This window comes from Haplochromis burtoni, unplaced genomic scaffold (genome assembly GCF_018398535.1).
Source record: "Haplochromis burtoni strain Fernald_Lab_line unplaced genomic scaffold, NCSU_Asbu1 Contig_96, whole genome shotgun sequence".
In the NCBI taxonomy this organism is placed as follows: domain Eukaryota; kingdom Metazoa; phylum Chordata; class Actinopteri; order Cichliformes; family Cichlidae; genus Haplochromis; species Haplochromis burtoni.
In genome coordinates this window covers 988,570-1,008,944 of record NW_024582457.1, presented here as the reverse complement: position 1 = coordinate 1,008,944, position 20,375 = coordinate 988,570, and the positions used below count along the sequence as shown (strand labels likewise).

The window sequence follows — 20,375 nt, the reverse complement described above, 5'->3', positions numbered from 1 at the left end:
TGCCGAGTTTGATTGCAACCCTTCACCTTCCCACACTCCCCTACTGTGAAGTGATTGCAGTGATACATACTGTATGCATGTTGAACTGCACATGTTCACACAATAGGCTGAGTTAAATACTTAACGAATCTAATTACCATTTCATTTTCATTAATGTTTCAAGCTGCACTACAACATAACAAGAGTGGTTGGGAATACGTTGTATTTCAGACTAATTGGCTTGTGTGATAAGATCACATTATGTGATTAGATCTTCGAAAAACTGATACGTTCTCAGAAACTTAAAATTAATCCATTAAAAAAACACAGTTGATTTGTGGAAGCGGCCATGTTGCCCTGCCATCTTGAATACAGTATACATTTATTTATGCTTCTTTTTGCTAAATTTATAATATAATGTGTTTCAAAACAAGCATTAAACCAGTCAATCAAACTGCAAACCTACACAAGCATTGCTGAAATGATTTTTTACTGAGTTTTCGCTTTCCTTCTTTTTGTTACGTGTCCAAAGCTTGGATGCAGCATTTTTCGTTGGAACACAATGCTTCAGTTGTGCAGTCGGCTAGTGTTTGACTTTTCCTTCATGATGTTTCCATGTTACAGACTGGACAGGTTAGACTCAACACACATGGTGTTACAACAACATACATAATACACATAGTGTGACTACACATAGTAATATGTTTTAAAGGGGAAAAAAAATCACAGAATTAACAAACATGGGGCGGAAGTTCTAAACGCTGGTTTTGACTTATTTTTGATTGATTTCTCATCCTTATGTGTTGTCAGATAAAAACAAAACATGTAAAATCATCCTATTTCTGATGCCTACAGTTTAATGAGGGAGATTGTCCATGTATATTCGAAAGTATCTTTATTGCTTTGACCACAGACATGTTGTCCATCATATGTAAACATGTGTAATATGTCTGTAATAATCTATAGAATTTTCAAGGTTTGGAAGCCAAAAGGCAAAATGTATCAAAACCACATTAATCTAAAAGAATCACACCGCAGATACTGTAGACGCTGAGGGGCAGGCAGAGTGTGAACATCAGACAGAGAGTCAAATCTTCTTCTAACAATGAAGCCAATACTGTCATAACTATGTGAGATCATAAATGGCCATAATTCACGATGGAAAGAGAAAGTGAAAACGGATCTGGCTTCTGGCATCTGCTGCTGCATAATTCTCTCACAGCTGGATGAATGACGAGAGCCCCGCAAGGTGCAGGAGCAGCTGAGTGTACCTCAGCACATGCTGACAGCAGTATGTCAGTTACAGTGTATTCGTTTGATGGTTCACTAACTGTCTTGTGGCTCATATGTTGGTATAAAAATGCAGACCGTCATCTTAATTTCTGAACAGGAATTTTGAAAAATAGATAAAAGTTTCGAAACACTGCATTATTATAAATGTTGTTACTGTTGTGAGTGCAGCTAATCATTAAAACTTTATCACGCTTCCTAAACCAAAACCAGTGTGTGGAACAGGAACTCTGGTGCCCCGTAGCTGTTATCTGCTCTCCCTGGGGAGCACACTACCCAAAAGGTTCTAATAATTAGTTCCAACTTGCATATCAAGGCTCATCATTGGCATTACATGCTATGACATGGGGACTCAACAACAGTCTTTACAGTGCAAAAAGCATGCAGGCTCCAGGAACAGGAACATAACCAAGAGTATGCTTGTTGTTTTTGAGGATTATGCGCCACAAGTTTGTCCCCTAGGGTCAGACTGTTATCATAGAGTCATAGCATGTCCTGAAGGGTCTGAGGTAAAAAACAAATTCTGGGAACAACCTGAGCTGTGGTGCATCACACTGTTCCAGTGTGTTTATGTGTAAATTTCTTTGGCTGGACCAACGCAGTCGTTGCTCATTACCAAGCCTACTCATCGGATTTAGCTCGCGGCAACTTTTGTCTCTTCACAGAAATGAAAATTAAGTAAAAGCTCCTGTCACAGCTTTGACAGGAAGCATTCTTAGCATAGACTGGAGAACTAGAAACAGTGTGCTCCTGCAGAAGATCAGTGCATAAAAGTTGCCAAATTTAAATAATGCAGTTTTTCACTTTTTACTGAATTTTTAGAGTTAAGTTATTATGAATAACTTTCAAGTTTGTCATTTGCTCAAAGCAGTACTTAGCAGCTGGTTACTTTGCTTATGCCTCAGGCAGGCCGTGATAGGAGCCTGGAGTGATAGGCACAATCCAGGTTACACACATAGATAAAACAGGAGGCAGGTCGATGTGTGAGATTCCCTCGTCCTCCAGCTACAGCATTGTCCATCTGCAACTTTTGGGGGAATGCATGTTTGTGAGAATGTTTAATAACGAATCCACCTGCATCCAGGTCACAGCAGCGATGCTGATGCAGTAAGACTTTTTTTTAAAATTTTCAATGGCTGCTCCCGACGCTTTCAGATCTAATGTGTCAGTCTCGACCAGTATCCGTCAGTCATATTCACCCATTTGTCATCTCAGAAATGTCCGTTAGCATTTGGAGGATGGCTGAGTAAGGGTCTGGCTTATATGTGTGTGTGCGTGTGTGTGTGTTTGTGTGTGTGCAGGTAATGGACTGAGGGATCTGTTTCAGACAGCAATGTAAATATCCACCATTAATATGTAGGACAGGGTAAATAACAGATATTTAGTACAGCTGTATTGTATTTAACAAGTTTGACACATTGTGTCAAATACCAATTAAGACCAGTAACAATATTTGCTGATTCAAATATGTGATATTCTGATATACTATTAACCGCCATTTTTTCTATCGGACATGTGAAACATAAACGGATTTCCCTAATAATTTTTATGTGTAGTTATTTACTTGACTGTAGAGTTTATAAATACTTTCGTGAGGGGTCATGAGTTTCTTGTTCACACTCTCTGCTTGGATCAGTTAGTTGTTGTGTTCCTGCTATTCTAGACCTGTGTTACCAACAGGGACGTTGCAGAGTGCCCTCTGGTGGACAAATTCTCCCATATTAAGATGGTTGAAGGGTGTTTCTTCCATCTCAATCAAATTTTAATTTATCAGCCTTTATAAATAATGACACTGATGTGTTTTGTTTTCAGTTACTGTTTGGTTACATTTATCTAGTTCGGTTGTCATAGGAAACCCCCTTTCACAGCATTAAAGGACTTCCGTCCTACATGGGGAAATTTGTTGCAGTGAAGAATTGCCCAGTGTGTTCAGATGTGGGAGTAAGGGGTCTTGTCTAAATGTCAGTATTTGGCGGATTCAAAACAAAACTCCCCTGAAAGCCAGGTGTTCAGGGTCCCAGAGAGATAAATTCATGTGAATAAAAGAGGGGGGAAGGAAAGGATGAAGGGATGAGGTAAAACAAATAATAGTGACAGCCATACAGACTGCATTGTTACAGGAATTGAAATAAAAATAATGCCGAAGAAACTAGAATCCAAATGAAAACAAATGTGCCTATTGAAAGGGACACACATGCATAGCTAAAATAAAGACATATACACATACAAATACACTCACACACATATTTATACAATAAGCAATGACAGCCTATTCTTTACTTGAAATTTCTTTCTCACTCACCTGTAAATTTTAGCTGCCTTGCTGGAATTGAATCCACTGCATACAGAACACCTTTAACGGCACCACAGCAGTATTTGAATTGTATATCCATGCTTCTTACGCTGGTGTCTCTTTAGTCATTTGCCATTCTTTGCTATTAGATACGTGAAGGAAAAGCAGCCCTATATTTGCACCATTTTTACTGTGAGCAATGGCACAGTGGGCTTCAGGAAGGAGGAGGATTTGGAAAGATAACACTCAAAAATTAAGTTGTCACCAAATGAGTTTGCCTACCTGTGAGGCCCTGCTGAAACAAGGCACGGCAGTAGAAAGAATTATGGACATATGGACATAGAAGTACATTTCAAAATACATGGCTTAACATAAAGTTTAACATACAAAACTAATGTTCAGAAGTGCTCAGTGTGTCCCCTGCACTGCATATGTCCATACGATAGTCAAACTCGCCCCATAGTTTTGCGAGCATGTCTGGAGACACTGCAGCCGCTGCTGTTGTTATGCTACCTACTGTACCAGCAACCACATGAAACTCACAAAAACTGTCTTTCTAACAGTACGTGCGGTGATCGTTACTGGTGAATTAAAGCACTTTGAAATGAGTTGATTGTTTGTGATATACCCTGTGCTTGTGTTGGGGTATTATATGGCCAGAGAGCTCCAGCAATACTTGTAGTGTACAGGACAGCTGTATTATTTGACACACACATTTCAGCTTGTGGGCTTCACCAGGTTCACCATAAAACATACTGCAGACACCATTTGAAATGGGACAAGTATAATGAAAAAAGAAAAGCTAAAGCACCAGTCATATAATTCAAATACATTACACCCACATGCCATTTACATACAGCCATATGGGTTCAAGCTATTCATTGTCCTGAAGCAGTCCAATAATAATAATTATAAACATGTAAGTGGTAACTTAAATTGGAGCAGTATGTATATATATACATATAAAAAATTAAAAGCCATTAAGAACTTCTGGCTCAATTCATCTGGAAATAAACACTGAAAATTGGGCTTAACCCAAGAAAATGCTTGTAAAATTGAGGATGAAATGTTGTTTTTCATTGATATATTGAGGATCAGGCCTAGTTTTGGTAAACAAAATGATCTGTCTGTATTCTGTGTTTGTCTTTTATCAGGTGCAGGTGATGTCGAGGAGTGCGGGTTTAGGTGGCAGGATGGCAGTCGCCAAGCTCCTCCTTGCCTTCCTCTTTCTCCACTCTTTCTGTGAAGGTAAGTCCTGGCTGCGAAGAATAAGGATCTGTAAATCCACAAACTAGACTTTCATTTTGTCGAGTGTTGGTTATTAGGGAAAGGTCTTTATGCTGCATATTTTATACAGTTACCATAAATCCCTGCAGTAGTGGATGCATTTCAGTTTGATTTATGACCGTGGATAAAAAGTAGCAAATTGTGGTTTTAGTTGGCAGCTATTTTTGTGAATATGTAGAACAGTGTGAATTTGAAACTGAATAACTGAAAAGGTTTTAAATCAGTCAAACTTCCCAGAATAAAAGGCTTTAAAAAATTTATGTGGTGTCAACATTTAACTGCAGATCTACCTTTGTTAGTCAAATAAGGTATCACGAATAACTATGGGTTTTCTAGTATCTTTATCAGTTACTAGGCAAAACAGGAAGATGCTAGTTTATGTTAATTAGGTTGATAGCAGGAGTAGTTGTCCTGCTTCCTTCTCTGTTTCCTGCGCTAAATGATGCTTTCCCACACTTTTTTTCTGGCCTGTGCACCTTTCAATCCTTTTTCCCATTTTTTTCTCATTATCATTCCTTCGCTCACACTTTCCTTCTCTACCCTCCCCCACTGTCTCTTGCATAATGTCTCGCATTATTAGTGTTAAGCCATAAGCACCACCAAGAAAAAAATGTCTGGTTTGCTTCCTTGCTGAGTATGAAGGCTTTTTGGGGGGGGCAGATATAGCAAGGGAGAGCTCAGCTGTTGTGGAACGTCATGGTAACTGTCTCTCAGTGACAGGCAGGAGACACCTCCAATCACACGCAGCGCTGAAGCAGCATGGAAAGTTATTAAGCGATTGTCACAACCTCTTTCCATCAAGCGCAATGAGTTTATCAAGATCTTCTTTCTCTGGAGTCCTCCAGTCTCTCACCTCGCACATTTTCTTTCCGTGTTGCTCCCTCTCTCTTTCTTCTCCTCACCTTTTAAATCCCTCTCTTTCTCTTGCCTCTTCTAACTACCCCATTAGCACACTGACCTTGTGCTTCTCTTGAGCATTACCTCCCTGATCCAGCAAATTGGATTTATGATCATCATTGTGATTATTTTATAGCTGTAATCAATCCGCATTACTTTAACCAAGCCTGGTGTAAACCACAGGTACGGACAGGAGCTTATTAACCCTCACCCTAACTATCTTCAAACCCTGTCAAGTACGCTCCATGTTCTTGGCACTTGAGAGCTAGAGGCAAGCCAGAGATGAGCATCTTCTTCTGCACAGACGGGCACATGACTGAACAAAAAGCTCGTACTTTCAAAGCACCTATTCACTCTATCAAGCACTCTCACTTCAAACAAGTTGGCCTCCCTTTTCTTTTGCTTCACTGTCTCTGTGGTCTGCCGGCTTGTTCAGCTGATCAAAGACCATCAGCTTTGTTCGCTGATCTTTCCCCCTAAAAAACAGCTTGTATTGCTCTGCCTTCTGACATTACAGAACACTCGCTAAACACGGGACGCTATTAACCCTTTAACAGGCCCTTTTAACCTATTGTGTTGTAATGGACAATCCCTCCCATACGTAGATCTTCCTACTTTTGTCTTTGCAGATGGTTTTTCTGTTTGTTAAATTTAAGCAGTTGTCATTAAAAATTAATACAAAGAGAAGACATCAAAGATAAAGCTCCACTGCAGCTTTATCAAAGATAAAGCTCCACTGCTCCACTACTTTTTAATTCCTTTATCTTAAAGGAATTAAAAAGTAGCTCATTTTTAAAAAGTGCAGCTATTGACGCATTTTATACCACAGTACCTACACGTTGCACTAGATGTGCACCATTAAAATTAAAAAAATATTCATGTAAAGTTTTTATAATATTAAAATAATAATAAAAAATTGTTATTTTGGCATTTAGGATAGGACACCAGGAGTCTAGACTCTGGTAGCGATTGTGGGACAGGTGGTAGACATGTAGGACACAATATGAACGATTCACCATCAAAGACCAGGGAAGAGAAGCTGATTGGATCATAAAAGGCAGGCGAGAAGAAAATTGGATGAGTGACGATAACAAAATCAAGGATGAGGAAAGACTAGCCCTGTGATAGACTGGCGATCTCTCCAGGATGTATCCCGGCCCACATCCATTAACAGCTAGGATAGGCTCCAGGTACCCAGTGGCACTGAGAAGGATAAGCAGTTGAGAAAATTGAGGGAGAGATTTGGGAAGCGAACACGGACAGAACAGCAGGAAAAACCCAAACACCCAACTTGCACAAAAGCTTCCTTGAGGTTATTAAAGAAAGCTTTGATTACGAAATCCAAGATAAATGGTGGGAAAATAGAAAATGTCCAAAGTTTGATTTTGCAGTCAAATCAAAGTTTAATGCTGCCTGCAAGACTAACATCATGAACTGAACACACAGCTGTAGTGCAGTTTGATTTATAGACATTCATATTATGATGTTTGCTGTATAAATATTTGAGAGGGAGAGAAATCAAAACATGCTGTTGCCCCTTTTTTATTTTTTAGTTTAACAAAAGCAGCTATGTGCAAAAATATTACAGGAAGACCAATCAGAGACCATGAGCAACACTTGCTATTCATGAATTCTCAAATTCATCAAAGCACATTATTATTTTTTGATAAAAATGCCAAATTGCAGTTATTACTTAAATTCGTGAACATTAAAAGAGCTTTTAGTGGTAAACTTCTGACTTCTGAGAGAAGAAGTTAACCTGGGATTAAAAGTTCAAGTTTTTAATAGATTTCTAAAATATTATTTTTGTTGTTTTTAGGACAAGTTTTCTAAAAAAAAATGTGAAATGTATCTTGAATTGTTCTGTTCTCCCCAAAGGCTCCAACCAGCCACCACGTTTCCTGAACTACTTCTTCTCGACCTACCTTCTCATCTATGAAGACACACCTATTGGTGAGTAGATTCAGCACACATCAGTACATTTTTATACTTCGTATTTTGAATATGTACTTTTTGTGACATTTTTGTTTGGCAGTGTGATTTTTCTAATGTAAAATATGTGCTGTGGCTCCAAAAAGCTGGGATACACTGTTATGTGTGATGCGTCTACAAGGTCTAAAGTAAGTTAGTCTTTGTTTTGGCTTCGTCGCTGTACTCGCTGCACAGATATGTTCCGTCCTCTCTTCCTTGAATACAAATTGCGGAAGAAAAAGCAAGTCAAGAGGAATGTCATAAAAAACGCTGACAGTGATGGAAATGGATGTCCGTTATCATGATGCGTGTATATGTTTGAGTCTGGTTGTCTGAATGATTCTTTATGCTATATAATATTAAGCTTGCACAACAGCTCCTCCTGATGTTGATGTCTGAAAGAACTTGTTCACATTGGGTACCTTTGTGTGATTATAAGCTTGTTCATTACATGTCCCACTAGTTTTGGCTCTATTATACCCTGTATTTATTTTCTCTTTTTTTTCCATGTCATTTCTGTTGGTTGTGGTGATTGACAGGGCAATTTGAAGATGTCAGGCTTTTCATCATCTCTGAGGGTGTCAGTGGCTTGGAATTAAAATCCTTTATAGTGGATTGATTTTCTAGGAGTTTGTTTTTTATCACATGACCTTTACACTCTACCAGTCTGTCAACACTCCTAGTCTGAGTCTTAAATTGTTCACTTATGTCTACACCCTGAGAGCTGTTTTCTGCAAGTGGTTGCATGTCACGGGCATTGTCTTGCGTTTTTAAAATGCACCATCAAGCTGTCAATGTCATCTCCAGTGTCATCATCTCAGTTAAATGTTTTGTACTATAGCCAGGACAGACTACTGTATCCCACAATAGGACCTACTGTAAATCTGCATCATCATGACCTCAAACACCGTTGCCCTCAATAGTTGCCTGGTGTGCCATATTTATCCAAAAGGACAAAGTCGGTTCTGGCGGAAGGCCATCTCTTCATAAACTCAGCTGCTGTTCTAACCAGTGAAGGGCATGGATATGTTAGTGGGTGGCATTACTAATTTCCCTAACTACTCCATTCCACATTCCAATTGCTCTTAGGCCATGAATTATTGTCCTCCTCTCAAGCAGCTGGACGTTGGTACAGCAACGCCCTCCATTGGTTTAGAGAGCTGTCAGTCATGTCCTTGGCCCGGTCTGTAATGGCTTATTCAGTAATGTGATTGTGAAGCCGGCTTGAATGATCAGACAGTGACAATTTGTCAAGATTATCGTTTATTAGCTCAGCAGATGTCCTCCTCTAGGAGGCCTTCCAATTCATAAACACGTAAACACACAAATGTACTCACACAACCACACGAGCCTATGAGTCAAATGTTGGTGTGTTATGTGAGGAAAGGATGTGACCTAGTGAATAATAGCTTAAGATTCTTTTTCAACCTAAACACCTACAGGTGTAGGTGTACAGAAGCAATTACAGCTGCACTGGATTGACGTTACGCTTGCTTTTCATTTGAATAAAAGGCCATAATGAAAAAGAACCCGCATATTTTCTCATCTCAAGGTTCGGTGCAAAGATTGTGCAAAGAATAAAGAAGTGTTAAATTGGCCTTTCAGGGCACAGTGGAGGCGATTTAATCATATTCAAAACTTAATATGTTCCTCTGTACTTCATTAGACCATTATTTTCACACAAATTTGATGAACGTAAATGAGCACCTGTCTGGCTGACTGGAAGCCAAACTGCTCAACTTGAGCGCAATGATCAGGTTTCCACAGCCACAGTGATTGGTTACATTCGGTTACCATGGAGGTTGCTGGATTAAGTCATTGTGGTGGTGTAACAGTGGTTCGTGTGAGCGGGCTGTCTGAGATGACACCAAGAATTAGTATAACAGGTACAAGAAAAACAGCCTGGGAAAATTCCTGTACATAGATACTCATGGAGACACTTAAAACACCTTTTATTTGGCCTTGTCTTTTCAGCAGATCGGTAACTTCAGCACATGGCCTCTAAGTCAGTATCCTCATGCCTTCGTACACCATGCAAAAACACATTCAATACAATATTTATCAGGCAGATGAGGGAACACATCCAAACATGGATATTTCACTCACTTCTCTCCTCCTCTCAGCAGCAAGGGATTTGATTTGGGAACTGGCACAAGTTGTTTGAAGGATGCTGCGCAGATGTGTGCTGAAGATGCATATGTAACACAGTGGGATTAGGCTGTGACTTGGTGTGAACTCACACAAGTGACATATACTGTATACTGTCAACATACTGGCTGGTCAAATGACTCCGGGGACAACGGCTAACTTGTGGGCGCTTCCAATATAGTCGGTCAGCCAAATCTTCCTGCTACGTGCTCTGACCATTTTGAATAAATAAAAATTTGCTTTTAGGAAGCAAAATTGTGGTCAGGTGATAGACAGTAGTTTTGAGATTATATTTCAGCAACTACAGTTCTTTTTGCACCAAACACAAACGCATGACTGGTCAGCAGAAATCAGTCTGAAAGCAAACAGAAACCAGAAAGCTTGTTTCTTTCCTACGCTTTCTTCTTCAGATTTCTCCTTATACTGATTATTTTGAGTCCAACAGAGGTTCCATTGTTTTTCATGCCCAAAATAAGAACAATTTCAGTTTAAAACACGAGTGAGGAGGACCCAGGAGAAATCTTTTGCCCACCCTGGCATGAACGATGCTTGTGATTATGTTGCATTAGTGGTCTGCTGTACACTGCAGTTATACAGTGATACATGTTATAACATATATTTTAATGTTTTGTTTGGAACCAAATGCTCTCCGCATTTATGTTCAGTCTCTGCATGTCTGTGTGTTTGTGCGCACATCTCTGTTTAGTTCGAGTCTACATGTGTTCACATTCAGTGACTTTTATTCATTTATTTATTTTGTCACATCCAGGCAGTGCGATCATTCAGTCTTGGAGGGGAGGGCAGCTAAACAGAAGAGCTGATGTTTAAATGCAGTGGCAGATAACAGTGTGTGTTGTGTCAGGAAATGGGATGTGTAATTAGACAGAGAGAACACTTTGATTAAATGCTCTCATCTCCTAATCCACTTTGCCCTGATTCGGCAGATTAAGCTCTCTACTATGTAATTAACTTGTGGAAACACAACATTTGTCGCAAAAACTTCCACACTCTGCTGGGAAGGTTGGTGTATGTCTTGTAGTTTATGCCAATTAAGCAAAAGGCTTTGCTGCCTCGTTCTGTTCAACAATTTGGCTCGTGCTTTAACCTCATGCCAACCCATGATCATTTATGTGGGATAAGGTTTTTTTATATTCATTCAAAATCATTTCTTTTCTTTTCTTTTCTTTTTTTTTTTTTACCAAGGAAGTGAGAATCCTCAGAGGTCCAAGAAAACAGGAGATAAGCTTCTGTGTGCTGTTTGCATGAATGTAGGAGATGTGTTTCTGAAGCAACCCTTTGAGTTATTGTAAGTTGATCATATTCATCATCAACCTGAACAGAGAAAAAAGTCTTTATTTCCTATAGATCACATAATGGACATACCGGACATACATGACTGGCATATATGATATATATGCCAGGTTTTTTATTAGCCAAACTACAGCTTCCTATCTTACAGTGTATTTTCTTCTTTCTCATGTTTTCTGTCTGATTTTAGAAGAAGCTAAACGAGACCTGAAGCATGGCTCTTCGAGTCACTTTCCCCCCCTCCCTCTCTCCTTTAGTCTGCATGAAGGATGTAGAGCCATAGCTGCATCTCCCATTACCAGGACACTATTAAAACAATTAAAATAACAACCTTCTGTCAGAACGTCTTCCCTCTCCCGTTTCTCTCTTGCTCTCCTCTGCACCCTCACATTCCTCGACTGCCACAGTAAATACCTTGCACTTTTAATTAGCTCTGTGGCGTACCCAATTCAATAATAATTAAAGAGCAAGAGGTAGCCCCAAGGAAGAACTTATTAAAGTGTTCCCCTAAATGTGTTGATAATGTCTGTGTACTCTCCCCAGCCAATTCCCCACTGTCAAGCATGCTCTGCATTAACTGTGGCTCGTCAACTCTCTGTTTTCTGGACACTGTCTCTTTCTCAGCCTTCTAATTCGGTCGATCGGCTCTGTCAGCTTGCCCGCATGCATTGAAAAAGCGGTATTTATAATTTTCGTGGGTTGTTGTGGGTTGATGGTGTCCTAATGTGAATGGTTTTTATTTTTACTGGATCAATGCTTTTTGATAGAGTTGTCTTTATCTGACATCTAAAAGCAAGTGTTTGAACCGGCATAGACAAATTTGGTATTAAACAGGTCATGGCAGGGGCGATTGTGGAATCGAGCATTTAGGGGAACTCAGCCCCCAATCATTATGTGCTTGAAGTTAATATAAAGGGTTAAAGGGAATATGCTGTTGGCACATGTTGTCAACTTTCTGCAACCTAAATAGTTGTATTACCTATCATAGTGTCTCTGAATCATTCAGAAAAATAATCCCAGATTTCAATAACACACCCGTTTTAGGGTGCACCCTTATTGTCAAACCTAAGACAAATATCATGTTGACAAGAATTTTCTACAGCCAGTTAACTATTTGTAGTAGAGGAGATGCAATATCAAAGGAGAAACATGCACAACATTATACCAGTTTCTTAACCACATACAGGCACTCAACCAAGTCATCAACGGAACATTATTCAGATATTTAAAAAAAACAATCTATCATAAACCTGGATTTGTTCAATTTTGCAAATCATTATTGTCAGGTTGTCCTAAAAAGTCCCAGTGTAATGATATAAATATAGTGAATGTGGTCAAAACAGAAGATACTTTGGATTTATAACTATGGGGTTGATTTTGACTCTTACTTCTTTCTTTTTGCTCTCTCTCTCTTTTGCTGTCACCATCCTGCTCTCGTTCTCTTCCTCTGTGCCCTTGTGCTGTCAATAAAAAGATAAATGTAACACTGAAAAAAAATTCCAACTCAGTAAAGGTATAATTTGATTCAAATCAACGTATGATAATATTCTAATTGAATTTGCTTTTGGCCATTAACATATGAGGTAGCCTTCCGACCAATGTTCCCTCTAATTTTTCATGTGTCTGAGCGAACACACAAACTCCCTGAGCGGTCCCTTGGACCACTGTGAGCGACATCAGACGCGTGCACTGTGGTCACGCCGGCATCTAATCCATCCAAGTTACATGGTTTATTAAAATAATCAAATTACAGCATTTACATTTATGTTAGACTACTTTTAATTAACTGCTTTAGCCCACTTACAATGAAAATTTAAAAAAATCTAGTCATTGACCTGTGTAGTGTGTTAACACTATTGGAAGTAAAAATAACTTGTGTTTTCAAAATTGGAGTTCAACTTTCTTTCTTTTTTTTTTCTTTTCTTTTTTTTATAAAGATCTGACTTGTATTATGAGTCTGTGGTCTGGGAGAGAGTCCTGTAACTCTCTGTCTGCAAAATACAGTATATAATGACCAATGTTGGGCAATTAATTATATAGTTACTTCTTCAAAAAAGTAACTCAGTTTGGCAAACAACAAGGTTTTTTGCAGCTATTTTTTTAAAATAAACATTTCAAACTATTTACAGAACAATCAGCTGTTCTGCATCAAATCTGATGCCACACCAATTATTTCTAATTTCTGTCCACTATGAGATAAAGGAGAACAACAGCCGTATACCTGCAGCCCTGACAACAGGAGATGTATCACTCCTGTAACACCTGTAACATTCAGTAGTCGCCTCATTGTTCTGACACACACAATAAAACTATTGACTACACTACACACTAACTGCACAAGATTTGCGCTAAATTGCGCTAAATTGCGCAAATCTCTCATATCTCAAAGCACCGCCGTCAGTCCTAAAAATTCACCCCGTTTCTTAACAACTAGATGCCACATTGCCATATCATTTTTTGATTGATCGACATGGTACTTTTTTGGACGAATAGGAAAGGAAGAGGGGGGTGGGGTTTGTTTTTGCTCATAGGCGGAGAGAGCTTTCGAGCCTTTTTTCTTATAAAACGCCGTTTTTACCGTTTCTTCCCGCAGTAAATATAAACAACGATAGTATTCAGGAAGAAAACCAAACATTGCATATTTTTGTTTATCATAACTCTGGTTTTACGTGGCCTATCAACACAATTTAAAAACTGGTATAAAGTCCACACTTTTTCCATCAATTGTTCCGTCTGTCCTGCTCACATCTCCAATGGTTGTACACGTTGTCATTAACGTGGCTTCACTCCACATCAGCCACGCCGCTTTGCTAGCTAAAACACCGGTGTCGGCACATAAGGACGCTGTCATAGCCTGTCAATGACGTTGATTGGCTGCGTATATGCTTTATTGGCTGAACTATGGGATAAATTGGCATCGTTCTAATCCCAAATGGGAGCAGCCAGTCACTCACTGACTAACACTGCAAAACAGGATTGTTGAAGTATTAATTTTAATTTCAATTCAGGTTAGATATTTTTTGTGCGCAACGCAGATTTTCTGTGCGCAGAGACCGTGCCAGCAGTGCGTAATTGCGCACGTGCGACTTGGTCTCACCTGGATTTAACTTCAATTTTCCTTTTCTTTAAGAAAAGGAAATATATACAATGATGGAAGAAAAAGAAACTTCAAAGTTTCTTTCTTCCCTTTAATACATTGTCCTTCCCTTTATTTATTGCAAACAACCAATGAAAAAAGTACATATGCTCCCTGTCTGGCATGTAAAAATATGCTAGCAAATAAATTGGATCAGAAAGGTAAAATAGCCAATAATCTCTTAGCAGTCTAACCTACTTTAGCACTAACGTTTTTCAACAGTATATAGAGATTAAATGAGCAGACACAGCAATAACCCTGTGTTATCAGAACTAATGTTTCAAGTATGTATTTTGAATTATTGTGCATCATTTATTTGTGTCGTGACATTACATCTTCATTTTCTTTCTGCTGACGCAAAGTAAGTCTCGTTTATTCATGACAAACCTAGCTGTCGAAGCATGCGAGGCCTCTGTGTGTGTGCACTGTGGCATCAAAGCATCAGGAACATCAGACATTTAAACATGTTTTCACTCTGTGTTCACTTCCATAGACAAGATGGCAAAATATAAGATTAGAGCACACTGTCAGAAAATAATACTAAAATGTGTTATTCCTATTATAATAATAATAATTATTATTATTATATATTATATATAGTTTGATTGATTGATTGAATCTTTATTTTGAACATGTTGAAAAAGTACAACAACATAGAATCAAAAGAGACAAATGAACAAAGCAAAACAAAAGGCAAACGAACAACCACAACTACAAATAACTTTCATGTTCAAAAAGGAGCAGGAAGAAGCATACGCTTATTTAATCCCACCCCCTTTCCACTATCCAATAGACTGCAGAAATACCTCCTTGCAATTACATTATATGTTACGTGTATTTTTTATATTAATTATTTATATATATATATATATCTTTCTATCTATCCATACATACATATATACACATACATACATATACACATTTTCAATAACCCCAGTAACACCTCAAAGGATACACAACCTACAGATATATATACCCATACCAACATACCCGTGCACCTGCACACACATGAAAATATTGGACAAGAACACCCCATCAAATCTCTCCCTCCTCCCTGTACCCTGCAAAAACCATATCCTTAAACCGCTGTTTAAACTGTGCCATGCTCGGACATTGCTTTATCTCTTTACTTAGTCTGTTCCACAGCTTCACTCCACACACAGAGATGCAAAAATATCAGTTATTTTTAGAGTCACTGAAACAGGATTTAGGCATGCATGAATGCCCTGAAAAAGGGTGTAAATTTGCCTATGTTTTATTGACACTTCAGTTGTCTTACTTATGTTACATCAGTACAAATTCTAAAGTTATCCTTTTAAAGATTTTGTTGTATTGAAGTTGTATTGATGTTTAGTCAAGTGTGCAAATGACTTTCTTTTGTTAAGATTTGTTGGAAAGATAAGACAGACTTCAAGGTCAGTTGTGCTACCTTGAAAATAACATTTTCAGTGTAGGACTATAGTGTTTTGAACCATATTTCTGCAGCAATGAAAATCTCTCGGGAAGCAGACATGACTGATTTTAATGTTCAGAAAATGACTAAAGAAACATGAATGCTCCTTTGAGGCTTTTCTCTTCCTTGAGAGGCATTTGGAAATCATATCTAATTCCCCATTTGTTGCACCTGGCTGCAGATGAGGACTGCTTTTTTTCTGCTGCTGATCAAATAATTGGCCAGACTATTACCTGCTTGGAGAGAAAAACCTCATACCTGGCTGACACTACTGGTGTGAACCACTGACTGAGGTACAGACTCCCCCATCTTTGGCTCTGAGCTTCTGCATCATCCAGCAATACATTTTCTCTCATTTTAAGGCTCCAACTACACTGTGGTAGCATTTCCTAACACTAACACCTGCTCCTCCTACCACATAGATGTTATAATATACTGTATATATACTGTATATTATAAATATACTTAAAATTATCTTTGCACTACTTTGATTTGACCTATGTTGCTGTCCACCAAACCGCTCTGTTTTGGTGGACAGCAACATCTATTTTTGAACAAGCAGGAATCTAATATGTGTAACATTTTAAAGATGTAATGTTTTTAACAGTTATGTGTGAAATTTTTTAAACCTGCTGAATAATATTAAACTTGAGGTTTTGTCCCATTCTTGCAGAAAAAAATCTTAAGATCTCACAGTTTTAACACACGTTTTCAACATGGTGCAAAGAGCTCACACGTGCTCTAAAGTAATCAGCCAAACATTCAATCAAAAACTCAATTGTCACATTTTTTGTCACATTTAAATATATTTAAATATATATTTAATATATAAATATATATTTAAATATATAGAAAAAAAAGCAAAACACTGAGTTCAAGAAAGTTGCTATGTTTTCAAGTATTTAGTGTTAGCCTTGAAAAGGTCTATCTCTCCCTGAATCTTTTACTTGCTCATCAGGAAGCATAGTCAAAAGCATTTAGAACGATTGTGAACCCTTAATTTTTTTGACATATTAAATACCTCAACACACTGGAGGGCTTTAACAGGACTGGAACATGCCCAGGAATCTTTTGCCTGTCTTTTATGTTTTCTGTGGACAAAGTATGTTGGAACAGAACAGAAGACATAAAAGAAGAAGTAAATAAATATGAGTAGTGATTTTTTTTAAAAAAACAGAAAGGGTAATTAGGGTACCTTCAGGAGAAAATGACAGGAGAAGTTCCTCCGAGTGTTTATTTAGTTGTTTTTAGCATATCAGCTGGTATCTGGGACCGTCTCTCGGCAGCATGCATGCTCTAGATGTTTGTTATTGTTACTCCTAGCGGGGCAGCCCATTGGTCTGTTTTTACTCCCACGTTTAGTCCTCATTTAGCCAAATCAGAAAGCTGTGTATGTGTTCTTTTTGAATCTCTGGCAACTGTTTTTGCATCTGTCACTGTGAGTTTGAGTTGGTGGATGTGCTTTGTGCACGACAGTGACTGTGTCTCTGGCTGTGCATGCGCGTCTTGGTTTTATAAATCCTATCTACCAGCTGCAGATGTGAAGTATTCCTTCCTGCTGAGGTTTGAACCACCCGATCTCGGCAGGAGATGAGTCCTAACATGTCCGGGAGATATTCTTAATGACTGGAAGTTTTTCCTCTCCACATGAAGAGTCTTCGCCTACCTCAGTTTAGGAAGGGGATACACTTGATCTTTTTACATTTTGTGACAGCTCGCTGCTGTCATTGAGGTGGTGCATTGACTCCCACAATGGCTTACCAATAATGCCAGCAGACTGCCATCCAAGAGGGACCTCTGTTTTGGTTTAGTCAATCATCCCTTATCTCTCCCCGGTGGTGCTTTGCTCCCCCTTTCCTCCCCCAGGAAATAATGGGGTCCACAGTTCAGCGGTGTCTGCAAACACACCATCCATCATGACGCTGTGCTGTGCTATATTGTCTACGCTTACCCAGCACGTGATATGTTAGTGCTATTATGGCCCGTGCAAACGCTTAACACACAGGTCGTCATTGCAACATTGCTTCTGCTTTTTCTCGAATGCTAAGCATCGTGAACACGCTTAATTTTCACTCGTCTTTTTTCTTTCTAAGTATCTGACTTCGTCATTGCTTTCCTGCCCGCACGGTATGCTGTCTCTTACTCAGTTTGGAATGATAAATGATACTGGTGGTGTGGTGGAGTGAAATGTTACCCACAGTATGCATTTCCAATGCAGCCTTTTGGCATGTTTTCCAGGAATGTGCCCTCCAAGCCACTCAATATTTAATTTTTGTCCAGGAGAAAAGTAACATTTTCACCACTCAAATAACAGTTGATGTACAGTAATTTGATATATTTCATTGTCAAACTGTAGTCGAGACCAGGTTTGGAACAATAGCTTTCAGCGTTATCTGTAAATATAAGAGCTATATATTGTGGAATTGTTAATCCATAATAACATGTTACGATTGTGTTTTTTAAAAAACATGTCATTCTTAAAGGTAACAGTTTATTACTTCAGCCAACCACAAAAATTTCCCCCCAAATATTTCCAACATCTATTTCTGAAAAGTGCTGCATGAAGCGAAATTATTATGAACTAACTAAAGCAGTTTTGGCCTTAGTTAGCCAACTTAATCCTGGGCACATCTGTCATGTTCTAATGTGAAATGTGTCGCAACAACATCAACCTAAAAAGAAAAACCTAACAAAATCATTGCAAGTTTTATTTTAAGATTTTTTAAACATCTGTCATTTTTTCTTTTCAGTGACTTCTTTTTCTTGTGTGTATATACTGCTGTTTAGCAGCAGTGTCATGCGTTCTGCATGAAAATTTTCTAAAGCAAACGTTATACCTTTAAAACTATATTTCCAACAGTGTAGACTTTTTCTATGGGTGGTATTAAACTGAATCTATGCTGCAGTGTAAATGTTAAATAGACTGGTTCTCATATAGTGCTTTTCTACTGTGAGCTCCCAAACTCACACGCCTCATTCACCCAATCAGACCAGCACGTTTTTATATACCCAAGTTCCTGCAATAGCTGGGGAATCAATCTACCAACCTCCTAATTGGTGAACAACCTGTTCTACATGCTAAACCATCATATCAAGAAAGGGCACGTTTGATTGGCTCTGATATGTCACTTTTGACTTGAATAACGGGAACGACTCGGCAAGCTCAACTGTAATTTTTCATTTAATTTCACTGCCTGATTACTGTTGACTGTTTATAATTTTGTAGGTATTCCTGGTCATTTGAGGCTCACCTTGAAACAGGTCTTTGTGGAGGTGATATAAAAGTGTTTATTGTCATGCTCTGAATCATCTTCACAGGTCAGCAACCTTTTTAAGGTTTGTTTAGCTGTAATTCCTCAGAGTTGGACTCTTAGACATTTCAGAGTGTAGTGATCTCTCTTTATCTCCCTATCTCCTTTAACACATACTGCTTCTGTGGTGTACCCCGCTCCATACAGGGGTTTTTTGTCTTATGACCAGACAGTGTAAGAACGTTGAGAAAAATACAAAGGCGGCGGAAGTGTGAATAACTGTAGGCTGTTTGTGAGATCTTTCTCAGGGTTGTAAAAGTTAATTGAAATTGTCTGTGGGAATGTGCTGCGACACCAGGTTGAGCAGCGCTGCCAGTGCGCCCAGCGCCCAGCTGACAGGCCTCACCGCGACGGTGGCAGTTGTTAGATTAGCTGACTAATCGAAGCTGGGCTCTCACACCGTGATAATCATATTTAGACCCCAAATGAAATTTAGGTTTGAATGAAATTCATCTGTATGCGGGTCTCTAGAGTTTGAAGAATATACAGCACAAGAATCTAGACAAACTAATCTGTGTCACTGGACAAGACACTTGTGAGCTACTTAGTTTAGAGTGTGAGATGGGGGAACATCAAAATCATCAATCAATACCCGAATATATCAGCTTTGGTAAAAAGTTCAGTCTGTTGATCCGTTTGTGTGTGTGTGCAAATGAAATGAAAACCCAGTTTAATCGCAGTGGTATCCAGAGGAATTGCCTTCCACCTGATCAGTACTTATGCATTTATGTAGTTTTATATTTAGCTTCTTTTTTTTTCATTTTTTCTCCTCAAACGTACTTATTTGTTCAGGTTTTGCTGTTTTGTTTACTTATGCATTTGAGCATGTGTATGTGTTAGTTGTATGTGTGCACATGTTACCCCATTCTCCTGTAGTGAGGGGTGCATTGCTGGATGGCGGATCAGCTTCTCGCAGCTGCTTATCTGGCCCAGGTGGGTCACGGCTGATACCTGCCTGAGCCACGCAGAGCAGCTAACCTGGAAATTGATGTTTCACATCAGCGACCACCTCTCTCTGCTCCAGTGCAGGAAAGCTGAGGAGGAGGTATGCATATGTGTGCACATTTCTTTCCATGTGTGTGTTTGTGAGAATGTATCTGTTGCTGTCTCTCTTTGCTCCTTTGAAGATGGACATGCATATGGCGGTTAGTGTCGTGACTCAAATGCTGATACAGATAGGCTCGGGGTTCTTTTATGCATACGGAAAAAGGCCTTCTTTTTAATTATAAAGAAGAGAAATTAAATGTCATGGAAAACTCTTAATGGTCTTTGAAACTCAGAAGGTCTCAAATACCACTAGAG

At 38.9% G+C, this 20,375-nt stretch overlaps 1 protein-coding gene across 2 annotated transcripts in view; it reads left to right on the top strand.

Moving 5' to 3' along the window:
* Positions 1-20,375, top strand: part of cdh23 (cadherin-related 23) — a 201,466-nt gene that overhangs the window by 9,252 nt on the left and 171,839 nt on the right. For both annotated transcript variants that reach the window (XM_042222847.1, XM_042222846.1), the window contains exons 2-3: positions 4,717-4,810; positions 7,625-7,699. In XM_042222847.1, coding sequence (XP_042078781.1) covers positions 4,726-4,810; positions 7,625-7,699 — 160 coding nt within the window. In that variant the 5' untranslated portion in view covers positions 4,717-4,725. The remainder of the gene's footprint in view (positions 1-4,716; positions 4,811-7,624; positions 7,700-20,375) is intronic.